This window comes from Pelmatolapia mariae, linkage group LG5 (genome assembly GCF_036321145.2).
Source record: "Pelmatolapia mariae isolate MD_Pm_ZW linkage group LG5, Pm_UMD_F_2, whole genome shotgun sequence".
NCBI classification, from domain to species: Eukaryota; Metazoa; Chordata; class Actinopteri; order Cichliformes; family Cichlidae; genus Pelmatolapia; species Pelmatolapia mariae.
Genome location: NC_086231.1, coordinates 32,753,727 through 32,769,751, shown reverse-complemented (window position 1 = coordinate 32,769,751; position 16,025 = coordinate 32,753,727). Strand labels below are relative to the sequence as shown.

Here is a 16,025-nt window from a genome sequence, read left to right as displayed (position 1 = left end):
TGTGGTGAGAACAGCAAGCTAGGAAAAGTCAACCACTGATGGCTTTTCAGTCATCAGTCATCAGCCACAACGTCTGGGGTTCCTTTAATAGCTCTACAAACTGCGTCAGGTTTGTAGAGATGAGGACCAGGCCACAAAGTTCTGTAACAAATTTTGGTTGTTGTATTTCACAAAGTGGCAAAAATCAAACCAATACAGCAGTGCCAAACATGTTACAATATTCACACATTTGTGCTGCTCGTGCCTTTTGCAGAATTTTTTAAATTGAAATCAACTAAAAAAAAAACAGTGAAACAGTCCAAAATGTTTGATCTCCAGTCTTGGTGAGAAAAATTCGACACATCAGTGTCTTTGTGCATTGCAACCCTACATCCAAAAAAGGTTGATTCTGTTCATCTGGATGTAGCCACGTCCAGATGAACAGAATCAACCTTTTGGGATTTGCCTACCTGGATGCATGCATCGAGACATTGCAACCCTACAGTTTATGGGCAAAGCTTGCTAACCAGCTTGGTAGGGTTTGCCATAAAGCTGAAGCAAAGGCTTTTAAATATGAAGTCCACAAACAAATGATGGTGATGTAAATGTAGCATTGTCTGTCTTTAATTAAGAGCCTTTTTTTTACCCATTCATTAAAGCTGCCCTAACCTGAATGCTAATGGTAGTTTATAATTGCCCTTCACCAAAGAAGCTGTCGCTGATGAACAAAGTGGAACACCAAAAGCAGACAAGGTTAGTAACCAAAGGTTAGTGAGCAACGCAGTCAAACTGCTAACTCTGAAGTTTAATTTAAACTTCTTCATTGAATCTATGTAGAGCCTACAATTTAACCTACACCCACTTTGCATTTGTACACGTGACGCTGTACCGCTCTGCAACTTTGCTGCCAAGCGACCGACACTGTCGTTTTCAACAGCAAAGCAACACGACCTCTTGGAGAAAGGCTTTCTGGTGTGTTTTCACAGCTGATCTCTACATCACAGTCTGAGCACCCATAGAGAGACCAGCAACAGAGAGAGGAGCCTCATTAGCCGGGAGTTTACACCAGATCACTCTCACTATGACCTGACAGTTTATCCGGCGCCCTCCACCCTCAGACGGACACATCTGAGCACTTACTGATGACCTCCCAGGCTGCGCTGCACACACATAAATGCACGAACGGCAATATGCTTTACCATGAGTCCACGTGTCACATGCTCTCGCATCAGCAAAGTCTAATGATGTAACTGTTATGTCACAACTCAAACAATATCGTTACCTTTGTGTCACATGACAGTTTGTACAGGGAAAGAGTTTTTAGTTTCTGTATCTGTTCCCCTTCTACAGTTTGTCTGTGACCCCACCCTAAAGTCAATTGAGTGTCAGAGTTGAGGGACAAAATCCAAATTTAGCTAAATTAATAAAACCAAAATGTGTGACAAAAATTGTCCTTTTCATTTACTGGCTTTAACCTACATTTTTAAGCAAATACAATAAACACAGAAGGAAAATTTATTCTGGATGTAAATGAAGCATGTACTCATATTTCCATTCCAGGTCAAAGGAAGGGGCTTCTGCTACAAATGACTCATCACCACCCTTCACCTTTTCCACCACTAGAGAATTGATAAATAGTATTTTAATGATAGTAAAGGGTAACGTTGTAATCTAGCACTTACATTTTCACAGGAAATTAAGTAGGTGGTTAACAGAAGACATTTCACACCTTCAGCTGCGCAGTATTGAAAGTTAACATGTCAAAAATAAAGCTCAATGACTAACTGAGCTAAATATACCAACGTGATTAATCTGTGGGCTTTATTTAAAGAAAATCTGATGGGCACTGGTGCTCTTCAGCTCTGACTGTCTTTAAAAATGCACATCCTGAATCAATATGCTGACCACTGTCTTGGTGTCTGCTAACTCTGGGTTTGATTAACAGCTTTTAGAAACCACGAGCTGTGCGTACTGTGACCTGCAGCTCTGACCCTGGCGTAGGCCTCTTCTCCACAGGGCAAATTCCTTCATCTCCAACCCTCCATTGCACATGCCACTTTAAATATAGGACCATACATGAAAACAGCAGTCAGGCAAAGAAAAACATCCAGTCACACTTGTACGTACCTGCTCCCCTGTCAGGTTTAGCAGAGATTTCAGATCACTTCCATTTAATATGGACACCTATATCAGAACAGAAGAGAGTTAGCCATTAAAACCCGTGCGTTGAGAACCTTCACGTTGCCTCACGTTTCCTATTTGTACTGCAAAAATCAAGAAGAACATAGGAACTCCTTACTAAACCATACAGCATGAGTCCTTTTGGAACTCCTGTGACAAAATCTGTGAAAAGAAAAGTAACAACATAATTATCAGATTTTTTTTTTTTTTTTGGGGGGGGGGGGGGGGGGGGGGGGGGTCTGAATGTTTTTGCTTCCTGAAAGGCTAATAACACCTTTCTGTTACTACACAAACACGTGTATCGAGACAAAGCAGCAATCCCCGCACTCAGCCATGCATTTTGGTTCTCAGTACTGTAAATATGACCCTCACCTTCCTCACCATCCCCGCTGAACTCGCCACTAGCCACAGAGTAACCTGCAGGAGAGAGGACAGAAACAGCTTGAAGTGGTGGACACAATAAAAGTATATTTTTGCCTACATGCCTTAACCCTGTGAGGTGGGAATCATCATGACACTAACACTAACGCTGCCCCATCAGAATATGTCATTTTTGCTTTTTCAGTTGTTCTTATAAGTCTTGGTAACCATGGGACAAAAAAAATCATCATTCTGACTGTCGCTCATCAAAAGCTTATTTCCATTTTTCTATAAACATTAATCCGAAAAAATAATGTAACCCTTTTTATTAATCTTTGAGGTCTAAGTCGGTGGTGACCTCAGCTGTAACCCTAACTCTAACCATCAGACTAAGTCATTTTTTTAAAATACATTTTTTCACAAGTCCTGGAAGTCAGGAAACAAAGAAAATAATCCTTCTTACTTTCATACTATTTGATCCGTGAAAGCAGAACCACAGGGCTATCTGCTGGCCAATTATACTTTGCTTATACCACACTACACCTTTACTTAGGCAATGCTATGAATACTGTGAGGTATTATACACAGAATGACAGCAAATAAACAATAAAAATAAATGTATTCTTGGAAAAAAACTACAAATAGTTTGTGATGCATTGGCAAGACGTAAGCATATATGTAAGGGCCCTCAAAAATGTATATGTCTTTTAAAAAATAGATTTTAAATCCCAGTTGTTTGGATTTTTGTATATATCATGTTGATTTGGCCCCCCAGAATGTGATCTTCCGTTTGCATGTGTTTGTTTCACATCACGTTCAACATACGTCGCCCTTAGGTAGCTTCAGACAACAGAAACTTGTTCGCATCACCACTAAATACAGAGTGATGGTCTTAAACATTACAGACATTCAACTTAACTGACGACAATTCAATCCAGTAAAGCTGTTTTTTTATTTTGTCAAACTTTATTGTAAATTTTCAGTGTTTTGTGGGCATTGTTGATCATTCTTCTGTTACTCAAAGAATAGATATAATTATATATAGATAACAGAATAGAATAGAACTGTTACATGTGTATATCATTCTGTTGTTAAGTCTTTATAAACAACCAACCTATTGTCATCTGGCTATATACAGTGATATAACAAAGACCTAAGAAAACAGACATAAAACAAAAACTGCCCATAGGACAGGTTTATGCTGGGAATGGTAAAGGTGCTTCCTTACCCAGGTAACTGTCATCATAGCTTCCCTGCACCTGCCGGGTTTGAATCTGCCCGGCGACCGACAGCAGAAAGTAGGCAGGATAGTAGGCCTTAACAATCTCCTCTGTAGTGGCAGAGATCAGCTGACCTTCAGAACAGACCAATAACAAAGGGTCGTGAGGCATGTGTATCTTGAACTTTGGTTCCCAATTATTTATCCATTCTCCATGAAGAAGAACAAAACACTGGAGGATATGTTCTAATACATCCATACAGCATCACATTCCTCTCAGCTCACCTTGCCAGTAAAAGCTGCCTGGTCCTCCAAGCACAACCCTCCCATCCTGGAAAACACACACACGCACACAACAGTAGTTTGAGCTGAGGAATCTGTGTGTCACCAGTTTCAAATAAACTGTGCATGTTTGGTGTACACAGTGTAATCTCCACTGCTTTGATCAGCCAAAAGAGAGAAACACTGACCATGTTCCTGCATAAAACTAGCAAACATTTCTCTTACCTTGGTGAAGTCAGCACTGAATCCCCCCTGACAATAGCCCTGTCCAGCAGGTCCATGTCTTTCTGCAGTGAGCAGCAACAAAACATATTAAATATCAATACATTTATTGAACAACAACTTCACGTTGTTCATAACATCTCTGCCAATAATGGAGTTGCAACCTCTGACATCTGTAGTTAGGGGTAGGGTGTCAATTACAATAACTAAGGTTTAAGTTGTCATAAGAGAACCCAAACCCTGGGTAATCCAAATATATAGCTTTGTTACCAAATTGTTATCCTGAAGCTTTTCAGAAATAATCACTCTGACACGCATCAAACACAATTCATATTTCTTCCACGAAGTCCATTTCTTTAAAATATAGAGTTGGAGTGGGGTTACGGTTCTGGTTAGCACCTATGATGGCTTATATCTCAACCCAAATGGCAAAGGTACAATGCTAAAGTGAGTGTGTAGGACTTCATTTGAAAGGTTTATTCAACATTTTAGTACAAATCCAACGCTAACCCTAATTGTGGGTGAGCTGCTGGTCACCTGGTGGATTAAGATGTGAAATCCCCTGAAAGTTAGCTGTTGCTGCACTAGCTTACCTGTTCGGCATGGTGCAAACTCCACAAATCTTTTGAGGTTGTCTACAGCGAGATAGCAGGTTCCTGTAACATCGGAGAAGGGTATGTCGTGTTCAGTCCTCCAGTAGTATCTGGGAGCGCAAGCCTGGAGACCAGAGAAAGAAGACTCAATAAAAAAAATGTTAACTTTACTCTTAAACTTCCTTACAGTTGTTAAGCTACTAGTGCATCGAGTGTGTAACGAGACAAAAAATCTGTTAAGACTCTGGACTTGCTGCCTACAGTAAGAAACTTCAATGGCCAAGTCATAGTATAGCATAAGTCACCTAGCCAAACCAAATCGCCAAACAAACCAAGACGATTGTGAAGAAGTAGAAAAAAAGAGCCACTTGGCGTGTCCTGAGGTTTTGCTCCTGGTCTCTTAAGCTATTGAGTTAGCTGTTGTGTTAAAATGCAATGATAAAGTGTGCTGACCAAACTTTACTGTTGGGTGTGAGAATGTGTTTCCGAAACCCCATATTAAAGAATTACTGACAACAAAGTCTGCACTATATGTTAACAGCTGTTCAATTAAACAAATATGCCACAGGTCACTTCAGCAAAATTATGCAAGCTAGCCAATGAACTATTCTTACCAGGACGCTGCTACCATGGGCACGCACAGTAGCTCCGAACCACTGATGAGACTTGAACTCAACCTGAGTGTTCACGTCATTTATATAAAAATACCGGTCACCTGTGAAAACACAGAAGAAAACCCACTTTTAAAGATTTATAGTTACCACACAGTTTGGTTCTCAGAAAGCAGGACTAGAAGGAAACTTCAGTGATGTCAGGAGTTGCTATTTTAACTCTGATCACCGTGTTGTGTTTGACTTTTGTGCTGTCTGGGCTTCATTTGAGAGAGTTCCCCACATGTTCTTGGCTTTTTACATGGATATTTTATGGCCTTCTTCCCGGGGTCTGCAGTCTTAATCCATCCTCCATGCTATGGCAGACATCAAACAGCTCAAAAGGACTTGGACCTTGTTGTTACTGTAACCCAAACGGTCGTATTTGATTGTCAAGATGTGTTTTAAGAAGAGGCCCTGGCAATACTAAGGCAACGATGAGGAAAGGTTTGGTGGAGTGTAAGGAGAATGTGCCAAGGAGTTTTAATGTTGCAACTTCAGCAACATTACACCTCCAGATTTTTGCTTTTTCAGGGACATTCTGTTAAAATAATTAATTTGGGAAACTAAGACAGTTTTCCAAGTTCAACTGCTTTTCCTGGTCCACAAAACTTTACTCAGCTGAGCCAAGTTGCCTTTATGTCCTTTGGAGCACGTTTAAAACAAGAACGACTTCACTAAGTGGCAAATAAAAGTTGTAGAGATTTGCTATCAGACAATTTCTTGCACACGCATGCTTTTTGTCTCACACGCATAAAAAGGAACATTCAGGATCCCTGATCGCTTAACAAACCCTAACGCCTTCTGCATGCCTGAATGAGAACACTTGTCTTCAGTCCCTGTTTAAGCACTCAAATAATGTAAATTATACTTATAATGTGGCTTTAACTGTAAGCTTAACCGTGGTGATTTTCTTGATATATGTTCCTGCTGTCTCTACTAGAGTGGTGACATTAAACTCTCCTGGCTGCAGTTCAGTGTGCCTGTTTGGTTAATGGAGTCTGGCCTACGTCCTCCAACACACCATTAATCCTGAGGCCTGAAATGGGAAAAGCGAGACTACTGAATGTAAATGTATGTGGTGTGCGACTGTAAGCGTGGTTTTAAGTGTTTTCTAATACACTATATCAAGTTTCCGAGACCATTTGTGTTTGTAAACATCTTGCGAGTGTATATTTATGTGCGCAGAGTTTGCACAGCCACATTTCTCGGTCTGTGCAAACCACAATTTGATATCAGCACGCAGTTGGTCGTGATAAGTTACACCCTCTGATCCTCAAACGGTGGTCCTTATCGCTTCCTGCATTTCTGATGGAGGTGATTGTTTTCCTGGCAGGGCCGGGGGAAAGCCGGGTCCTCTGGGGTCCTTGTCCCCGTAATGACTCTGCGCTAATTAAAGAGCACTCACAACACTGGGCCCCGAGTCGAGGAGAAAAATCAAAGCTCTGTGAAAACACTGCAAACGCAGCTCACGGCCCAAAATGGAAACCTTAGAGAGGGGTGGGGTTGAGGAAAGACTCAGCCACCATTAAAACTCAGGAAAGACATCAAAGGCTAGTTTCAATCAAAACACATGGCCCCTAGATCGGGCGATGGAAGATGGCAGGGAGCCGCACTCCTGACCTCAAGGTCAAGCACAGCGGTGCTTAACTGGGGAAGCTACCCATAGCTTCTCTCAGCCACTTTAATGGCGAGGTAAAGACAGCTGTGCGTTTACTACACATTCTGTTTCAACTATTTCACGGTACCTTTGGGGAAAGTGACATTTTAATACTGTGGAACAATATGACCTACGAGCCACTGCTGTGATTATGATGTAGGGAGAATCGTCTCCCTTGGATTTTAAATATTGAGCATGATTTTTATCTGTGCTGGTGCAAAGAAGCCAACCGTTAATTTAGATTTAACGAGACACCCTACCTTGCTTGTCAAAGCTGATAATGGTGCAGTTATTTTGGCTCCACGGGCACATGTACACAGCTCCTCCTTCAGTGACGTTGGGCTGGCTGGTGTTGGCTTTCGGGGCGCCGATCAAAATGTTGATGCTAGAGCAGCAGAAAAGAAAATATTACCAATTTCTGTACAGAAGCGAAATTCCAAAACTATATCTACATACATTTTTTGGTGATCTCAAGACAGTAAGAAAGTCATGAACCCTTCCTGGCTGTAGCTTCTAGACATGAACATAGAAATGATAACATCCTTTCACTCAAGCAAGAAATCAAATATGTCCATTTCCCCAAATGCTGCACAATTCCTTTAATCAGAACTCAAATGACGACAAAGAGGAAACCAGACTCTGACAGTCTGTACTGTCGGCTATGAAAACACAGCCATAAAGATTTGAGAAGTTAGATCACATTGTTTTGTTTATGGAAGTTTGTAAAGTTCAGCACAACTGTTTCATAGAGGTATGTTAAGAACATTTACAGAGCAATTTGTAGCTATTACCTCAGCATTCCCACAGATCCCTGCCATTACCAGTTACTTTTACACCAGATGTTAGATACAGTTACAGGACGTTGTCTGGCACTACTAAACATAAATCTACAGACAACACCAAGACATAGTCATTTATCCTGCCCTCCATTTTAATACTCTGACCCCAATCCAAATCCTAACCTTAACTCCAGGCCTAGGAAATAAAAATATGCAATTTTTGTTCTCCCAAGTCTTTGCAACCAGGGGTGAAATTAACTGATATACATAAAAAACTGTACATTTTTTCCGAAATAAGTCCAGTTTGCCTCCAAAATTAGTAGTTTCACCTTCTACACATTAGTCCACATCACTGAAGGTTCACTTTATACCCCTCTGTGGTTTCTATTGGCAAACTTAAAAGGCAGTTTTTTCTGCACCTGCAATCTGCTTTGCAACCCACTTTAACCCAACCCCAACTTCATCCTGTGTCTGACTTAATGTCATGTATGTTGTCTGCTAAAAGCTCAGAGTGCTGCATAAGTCCCAGTCCAGCTTTGTCTATTCTGTGCTACAGTCTTGTTTTGCTCTGCCCCACCTCCAGCTTCATGTTCTCACATGAAAGGTAGAAAAAGTCCCAGAACGGAGCCTTTTTCGCAAATATAAATTGGACCTTGGACCTATCCTGGTTATAGTTAAATTTCTGTTCATATATTTCGCCTATTTGGTGACTGTGACCTGTTTGCGATGACAACACGTTGGTCCCAGAGTATTGTAGCTCTTTTTCACTTTAATGAATGGCAATCATCTTTCTCAAAGCCTTGTTTAGGTATGGTTTTAGTCTTTGATTTGTTTAGAAAGACAAAGACATGGTCATTTGCTTTTTTGTCTTACAATGACGAGAGGCTATTTATGCAAATACAGTATCTCAGTGTTTTCACTTAGCGCACAACCATGTGGCAGCTCCTTTAGGTTAAAGAGATATAGATTTCTATCTCTCAGTTATTACTTTCATGCTGAACGTACTTTTGCTTTGTAGCTAGAAAATTAAACAAACATTAGTGAAAAAATGGGAGAGTAGACAAGAAGTATCCTTAGATGGTTGTGCACATTTTCATGATATACTTTAAGACAGTCTGGAAATCAACAAAGCAAGAACACACATTAATGTGACCTATCAAAAGCTGTTCTAAACATTTGCTTGCATGGATATACATAAATATCATGCAAATATACACCTACACCTGTTATTCATGCAGCCCTGCTAAAAAACCCCAGAGCAAATGGCACAGCATAAGACAGTGGTGACTGATGACATTAGCAGATATCAGACAGACTCTGTACTCTCCCCATCCCCCAAAATGTCTTAGGAATATTTACACGGCTGGATGAGCTTTCCTTATAAACCATTCACTCCACAGCCACTAAGGAGTGCAGGGTACAGGCTTTCAGTGGCTCACTTTTTCAAATCAGTATATAACTTTTATTTACTCTCTGAGGTGACTAAAAACACTAGAGCTCCAAATCCTGAACAATAGGATGTTTATCAGTAGAATGACACTATTGAGACCCGAAATTACAGGATTCCTTTCCTTGAACTCATGTTCAACAGGAACAGCTGCAAACAGGAAAGAAGCTCAGGAGCAGTACAACATATAATTTTTAGTGAAAGATTTATGACCTCCATTGAATTTACTCACAGCCACATTATTCCAAAATAGGCTGTGTCCTAATGGTGGCATATTTATACACAAAATTATATTTATTTGTGTAGTTTCACCACATCGGGCCTGTAAAATGATCCAAACAAAGAACTGGTAGAACTGCTCATGACCTATAGGCCTATTGATCCTGTGATAGGCATCAGTACTGTCTGCAGACACAACCTGATTAGCATGGTTGGGAACTGCTGACGTGCATCGCAGTGCTGTCACTGTTCAAATTTCTCAAGATTTTATCTGGGTTCTTATAATAAACAGGATATGGTGTTTGCATGAACTGGACCCCCATACCAAAAATCTGCTGTATTTGGTTAACATGTAAATATACTCACTGAACTCACACATCTGTGTGTGGCCCAGAATTCCCTGAAATGCTGCTCCCTTAGTGTCTTTACACTTATGACCATGAGATCATTACTGAACCTCTATGAGTAATTAGAGCAACAGGCAAGTGTAATAACCAAATCTCCAAAACTGAAACAAAGTAGTGGAAAAAAAGAATATTTTGGTGGCGGTAATAGACTACAGGAAGTTTTAAAAAATCATCTTGGTATTCTAAACGTATGTAAGAAATTTCATTTCAACACTGCAGACTATAGCCTGGATGTAGCCACATTACATTGCCCATTAGTTTTCCTTATAAAGCCTCAATATAGCATTTTGTTCACCAACACGTACGTTTTTCTGGAGCCAGTTTTCAGCTGCTGATATAGATATCTGCTAATCAGTGTTAAGTAACAAACCAATACAGTGTTAGAAATTCCCTTATGACCTCTGAAGCACTGCGTACTATAATACTGGAAGGACAATTAGAAATAAAAAAGAATCAATTTATTATGCAGTATTTATGAACAGGGAAACTATCCAGAGAGCAAAACTGTTCATGTATTTTCCAAACAAAATGTAAACCGGCTTTATAATAATGTTGACTTATGTGTTTTAACAAGCAAGACAAAAGCAAAACAGTCCACTACAGTATCTCACTAAGATGAACATATATAATTAGTATGTAATATATAATTTTTTAAACATCCTTCAGTCCATTAATAGCCATACAGTCAGTGACACATTAAAGGCAATCGCACATAAAGCATCTTAGGTGTTAGGCAGCTTTATTGTTCTCTAGATTTACAGTCATGGCAAAAAGAAAGTACATGCTGTGTCTGTTCTAAGATTTTATATATCAAGACATAATCAGAAATTATCAGTGTCATAAAATTAGGCAAATACTACCTGAGATGACACATGCCATATTACACGGTGTTAGTATTTGCAAAATAGCTGTATGTAAAAAACTAAGGACACCCCATGTTTCAGTAGCTTGGAGACCCACTTTTGGAAGCAATAACTTGAAGTAATAAATAATTGTTTGCTGTATGATTTCATTGGTCTCATATTGTGGACCTGCTCTTCTTTACAACACAGTTTCTGTTCACTGAGGTTTGCATCACAGCATTTCAGGGTCAGTGCAAAAAATACTGATTTGCTTTTTCAGCCATTAAGTTAAACACTTGCTGCTTTGTTTAGGAGCATTGTTACATTGCATGATCAAAATTGGGTCAAGCTTTAGCTGTTAGACCGACAGCCTCATATATCACTTGAATGCTTTGGTATACTGAGCGGTTCATGGTTGAGTCCAGCTGCTGTAGCTGCAAAACAAGCTAAAATCATCACGCCTCCACCACCGTGCTTGTAGTTGGCATGATGTGCATGTGTGTGCTGATATGTTGTGTTTGGTTTTCTACAAATATACACTCCACTCTATGGCTAAACTTTTCCACTTTGGTTTCAACAGTTCAAAGGACACTGTTAAAGAAGCCTTGTGGTTTTCAAACCTAAGCTGTGTTGCCATGTTCTTTTTGGGGGAAAGGGGGCTTTCTCCTGGCAACCCTTCCCAACAACCAATACTTCTTCATTCTTTTTCTAATTTTACTGTCATTAACTTTAACATTTAACATGCTAACTGACGCCTGTAGTGAGTGAGCTCAACTTTGTGAATAATCTTCCTCACTGTAGAATAACGGACTACAAATGGTTTGGAAAATACCTTATAACCCTTCCCATTTATCTCTAAGATTAGTGCTGATGTCTTTTTTCCTTAGCAATATGTTAACACCTGAATGCTCCAGCACAGCAAACTGCCAAACCTTCTGCTGCATAATTCCTGTTAAATAAATAATGACCTGATATGTGATATGTCATGTTTTGTACTTCTGTCACATTCCAGATAGGACAAAAGTTTTTCAGCACATGAGAAGGATTTAACTGTTTGTCTACAGCTCCGAAAGCTGTAGTAAACATAAGATGACTTTGTTCTCCAAACCAAGTCACTCATCTTCATATTCTTAGCCTAATTAAGAAATGCTCCAAACCTCTCTAATTTTTGCATAGTTTTGATTTCCTCAAAAAACTACCCAGAAATGAGTTTGGAAAACCTGTCATCAGCATCCAGATTTTCATAGTACAGTGCTGAGCCACAAGACTGTCGTCCCAAAATGCTTCTCATTACTAAGTGAATGCATGCACTGTCCTAACAGAAAACCTAACGTATAATTATTCACCACAGCACCTGATATGAGCTTGAGAAAGCTTTCCAAGGCTCCCAACAGACAGACAGCAAAGTAACTGCCAGAATGCATGAAACTATCCCATCAGCAGAATGAAAATTCAGGAGTTGCATCCCTTTCCTGTGTTGTTTACTCATCGCAACAAGCACTAGAGTCACAGGAAGACATTCAGCTGCATTTGTCTGCTGTCAGTACGCTTGAATTTGGTGGAAGACAAAATGTGGTATTGTTCAGCATAGGCAGAAAAAAAAGATGTGTGTAAATCAACATCTCAGGAATCACTCCAATATTCCCCCTGACTGCCACAAGCTTAGTTGAGCAAACTCACATAATCTTAACCGACCTCCTTAAAGGAAAATATCTACATTCATTAAACCAACATTGACTTTAGTCTGTGAGCCCCCAGGGATGACAATGGTGTAAGTGAACTCCAGCAAACACTGAAGGTAGCTTTACATTTGACTTCCAATGGCTGCCAGCTACCAGCTGCTCTCCAGTTTGGTAACATAAAGCAGATTAAAAAAAAAGAAAAAGCAGCAAAACTGAACTACTGTCATCATCGAGGCTTGCAAACATAAAGTGCTTTTAGGTGATGTAACATATCTTCCAGAGGCTGTCAGCAGCTGTGAACAGCTGGCTAAGACAGGGCGTTTTGACTGGACAAACCAACATGGATTTGCTTGTCTCCAGGGAAAAATAGAAAAATGTGGTTGAGAACTTTCAGGGTATTTGTTTCTGTCAGCTTGTTAGCAGTTCAGTTGTAACTGGTAAGCCACCAGGACTAGGAAGACTGTGTAGGGGGGTAATGCAGTACAATTTACTGTTAGTTGTAGATAATCAAGGTCGCTCCATCCGCCCTCTATAACACTAACTGCTGACTCTGTTGCAGCACCGACTGAACAGCTTTATCGCTGTCTTGATGCACCGTAGTCAATCTGAAAACTGACTGTGAACGGTCACAAGATCACAGGTTCATTGAACAAAGTTGCATTCATTTTGGTCATGCCCTGTCTCAGACTCTTGCTTTGTGCGCTGTGTGACTCTAGCATTCATCTGATGTACTGACCATAGACAGTACAATATAAAAGATGGATATAATCGCTATGATGTCACCCACCGTTTGTGATGTTCCATTTTGAAGGCTGGATATGAGTTTGTTTGTTTTATCATTCTTGTTGTTTAGAAATCAGATGTGACACATAAGGGGCGAGCCTGGCTTGGAAACCACATGTTCATTCGCTTGTCAATCACAATATGTTAGCAAATGAACATCTGCTAAAATATTTTCCTTTCTAAAATTTGGAATGACCAAAATTTTCAAAATGATTGGCTGAGACCATAAACTGAGCAGGGAAGTGTTATACAAAGGACCAAAGTTCGTTTGTCTTTTTTTGTTTGTTTGTTTACCAGCACAGCTGTCACTCCATAATGACCTTAATGACTGCAGCTTTAAGGCACTTCCATACTGGCTACACGCTGCACACCTGGAAGCTACCTTTTATACTGTCTATGATAACGACACAAGAGTGGAGTTTCTCAGTTACTGCACTGTGAGAAGGCTGACCATTAGCTAGCTTACTGTTATTGAACATTTTGTTTACATGAAAAATATATAACATGTGATATTCAGTCGCACATATTAGAATATTTAGTATAAACCTGTGAGATGAACAATTAAACTAGCACATGTTGAAAAGATGAGGGGGTTTTGTTTAGACCCAATGACAGCACATTGTACAAAAGACTAATTATTGGTGAAAGGCTATATTTATACATCTGGCTACACTGACCTCCACAAACAGTACAGTTCACGACTCAAGTAGGTTATACTAGTACATTAATGTAAAATAAATAATTTTCTGAAAGAAAAAATCCTTTAAACAAATCCATAAATTACTGCTGCTCACTTAAAAATATATATGAAGGAGGAGGGGAGGAGGTAGCTCAGTAGGTAGAGCATTCGCCCCATGATTGGAAGGTCAGGGGCTCAAATCCACCGAAGAGCAACTCTGAGGTACCCCTGAGCAAGGCACCGTCCCTACACACTGCTCCCCAGGCGCTGGATTGGTGGCTGCCCACTGCCACACTGAGTGAATGGGTTAAATGCAGAGAGTAATTTCCGTACAGGGGATTAATAAAGTATACACAAAAAAGAACAAGGCTTTTTTTATGTGATATTTCCATTTCAGCTATAAAACATAGAGCAGTTTAGCCAAACCTGATCACAGTTTGTTTTAAATTGTATGTATGACAATTTAAAACACACTTGTACACAACCTTGCTATAACAGCAGATCGCAACATTTTCTATTTGGCTTATGTTGTTTAAAGAAAGTTGTTTTTTCTTTTCTATTTTCAGCTACTGTGGATTCAAACTGGGAAAACCAGGTTTTTCTTTTCACTACACTGAATGTGTTTTCACTGACTGAGTCCCTGAAGTATTGCAGTGTACTATAAACATTTTAGTTTTTCATGGCACTGGCCTCTCAAACAAATCTGATGCATAACTGCAACTCAGGCTGGTTTTGCTTGATAAACTTCACACATTCTTGGTGATGCTAAAGGCTGTCTGTAGGGGAAGGTTTGATCTTTAACTTCATCTCACCCGGCAGTTCCTCATCTGTCAGTAAAGAACATCGGGAAACCCTTAATGCCCCTTCAGTCTTCATTCAGAATAAGACTTGCATTTTTCTTACTTTGCTGTAGGTTAACCCCCTGCTCCCTCAATCACACACAGACACACACTTGTGTGTCTGTTTCCAATCAGAGTTGGGCCTATATCCAGTGTGTGTGTGTGTGTGTGATGGAGGGGGAGAGAGAGAGATGTATGTGTATGTGTATATGCATGTGAGCTTCATTTCATACATTTCCCCCCAGCCCGTGCTGTTTAAACCTTTAAAGAGCTGGGACAATGGCCAATAACACAAGTAAACACACATTTAGGCTGTGATCCAAACACAGAGATGCGTTTTTAAAATCTAAAATCTGTTTCTCATGTCGGGATTGGTGGCTCTAACAGAAAATACTGCTCTGTGTCTCAGGATGATGTTATAGGGGCGCCAAAAGAGAAATGGGTTACTGCGTAAAGTAACCACAAGGACAAGATTTTAATGTTACACCAGAAATAAAGAGAAACGTTACAAACTGTAAGGAGAGCCGAAAAACTTCCCCTCGTTGACCTGGAGAAGAATCCAGCTCTGTGGCCGTTCCTGACACTTTACCTGGATGAGTTCTTGAAAAATTCCACAGAATAGCCGAAGTAACTCCCCGGGGGTCCAGTGAAGACGACGCGGTTCTCCGTGTCCAAGTTAAAAGCGGCGCCAAGCTGAATCCAAAGCACCACTACAGGTAGAGCCAGCACGGCGCACTCACAGCATTTTCCCCAAGACCGGGTAGGTGAAAGTCCAGGAACGGTACCCATCTCTTCTGCTGCGCGTCTCTTCTTTCATCGAACAGCCGCAGCGCCGCAAACGCATCATGCGTGCTGTTCCTTCCGCGGGACGCCTTTGGAGTCGTAATCATAAACTGGTGTCCTGAATATCCTCTCCTTCAGATGCAACAGGTCCGGTGTAGAGTCCCACAGTGAACGGCGAACTGTAAAGGAAGAGGGTCAGAGTGAGAGGGAGGGGAAGAGTGCGGCCAGATATGGGGGTGGAGTTTTTAAATATTACCAGACAGTCTGGTTCCCAAAGAAAAAAAATGCTGTAAAAAGCTACAAGGCACAAAATCTGAAATATCACAGCAGAACCTCAAGTGGTGGCTAAAGCTCTTTACCCTCAAGGCAAGAGAGAAGTGGTTATTTCAGCATTGCACATTGTAAATAAACAGGTTACT

General features: G+C 40.4%; 1 protein-coding gene across 1 annotated transcript in view; it reads right to left on the bottom strand.

Annotated features, from left to right (window-relative positions):
* The window catches only part of LOC134628127 (integrin alpha-5-like), a 50,352-nt gene extending 34,565 nt beyond the window's left edge, over positions 1 to 15,787 (bottom strand). Inside the window, exons 1-10 of the mRNA XM_063474809.1 lie at positions 15,413 to 15,787; positions 7,407 to 7,531; positions 5,451 to 5,551; positions 4,837 to 4,960; positions 4,247 to 4,308; positions 4,025 to 4,070; positions 3,749 to 3,874; positions 2,533 to 2,577; positions 2,279 to 2,322; positions 2,107 to 2,163 (exon numbers count right to left, since the gene is read on the bottom strand). Coding sequence (XP_063330879.1) covers positions 2,107 to 2,163; positions 2,279 to 2,322; positions 2,533 to 2,577; positions 3,749 to 3,874; positions 4,025 to 4,070; positions 4,247 to 4,308; positions 4,837 to 4,960; positions 5,451 to 5,551; positions 7,407 to 7,531; positions 15,413 to 15,612 — 930 coding nt within the window. The 5' untranslated portion in view covers positions 15,613 to 15,787. The remainder of the gene's footprint in view (positions 1 to 2,106; positions 2,164 to 2,278; positions 2,323 to 2,532; positions 2,578 to 3,748; positions 3,875 to 4,024; positions 4,071 to 4,246; positions 4,309 to 4,836; positions 4,961 to 5,450; positions 5,552 to 7,406; positions 7,532 to 15,412) is intronic.
* Between the last annotated feature and the right edge of the window lie 238 nt (positions 15,788 to 16,025).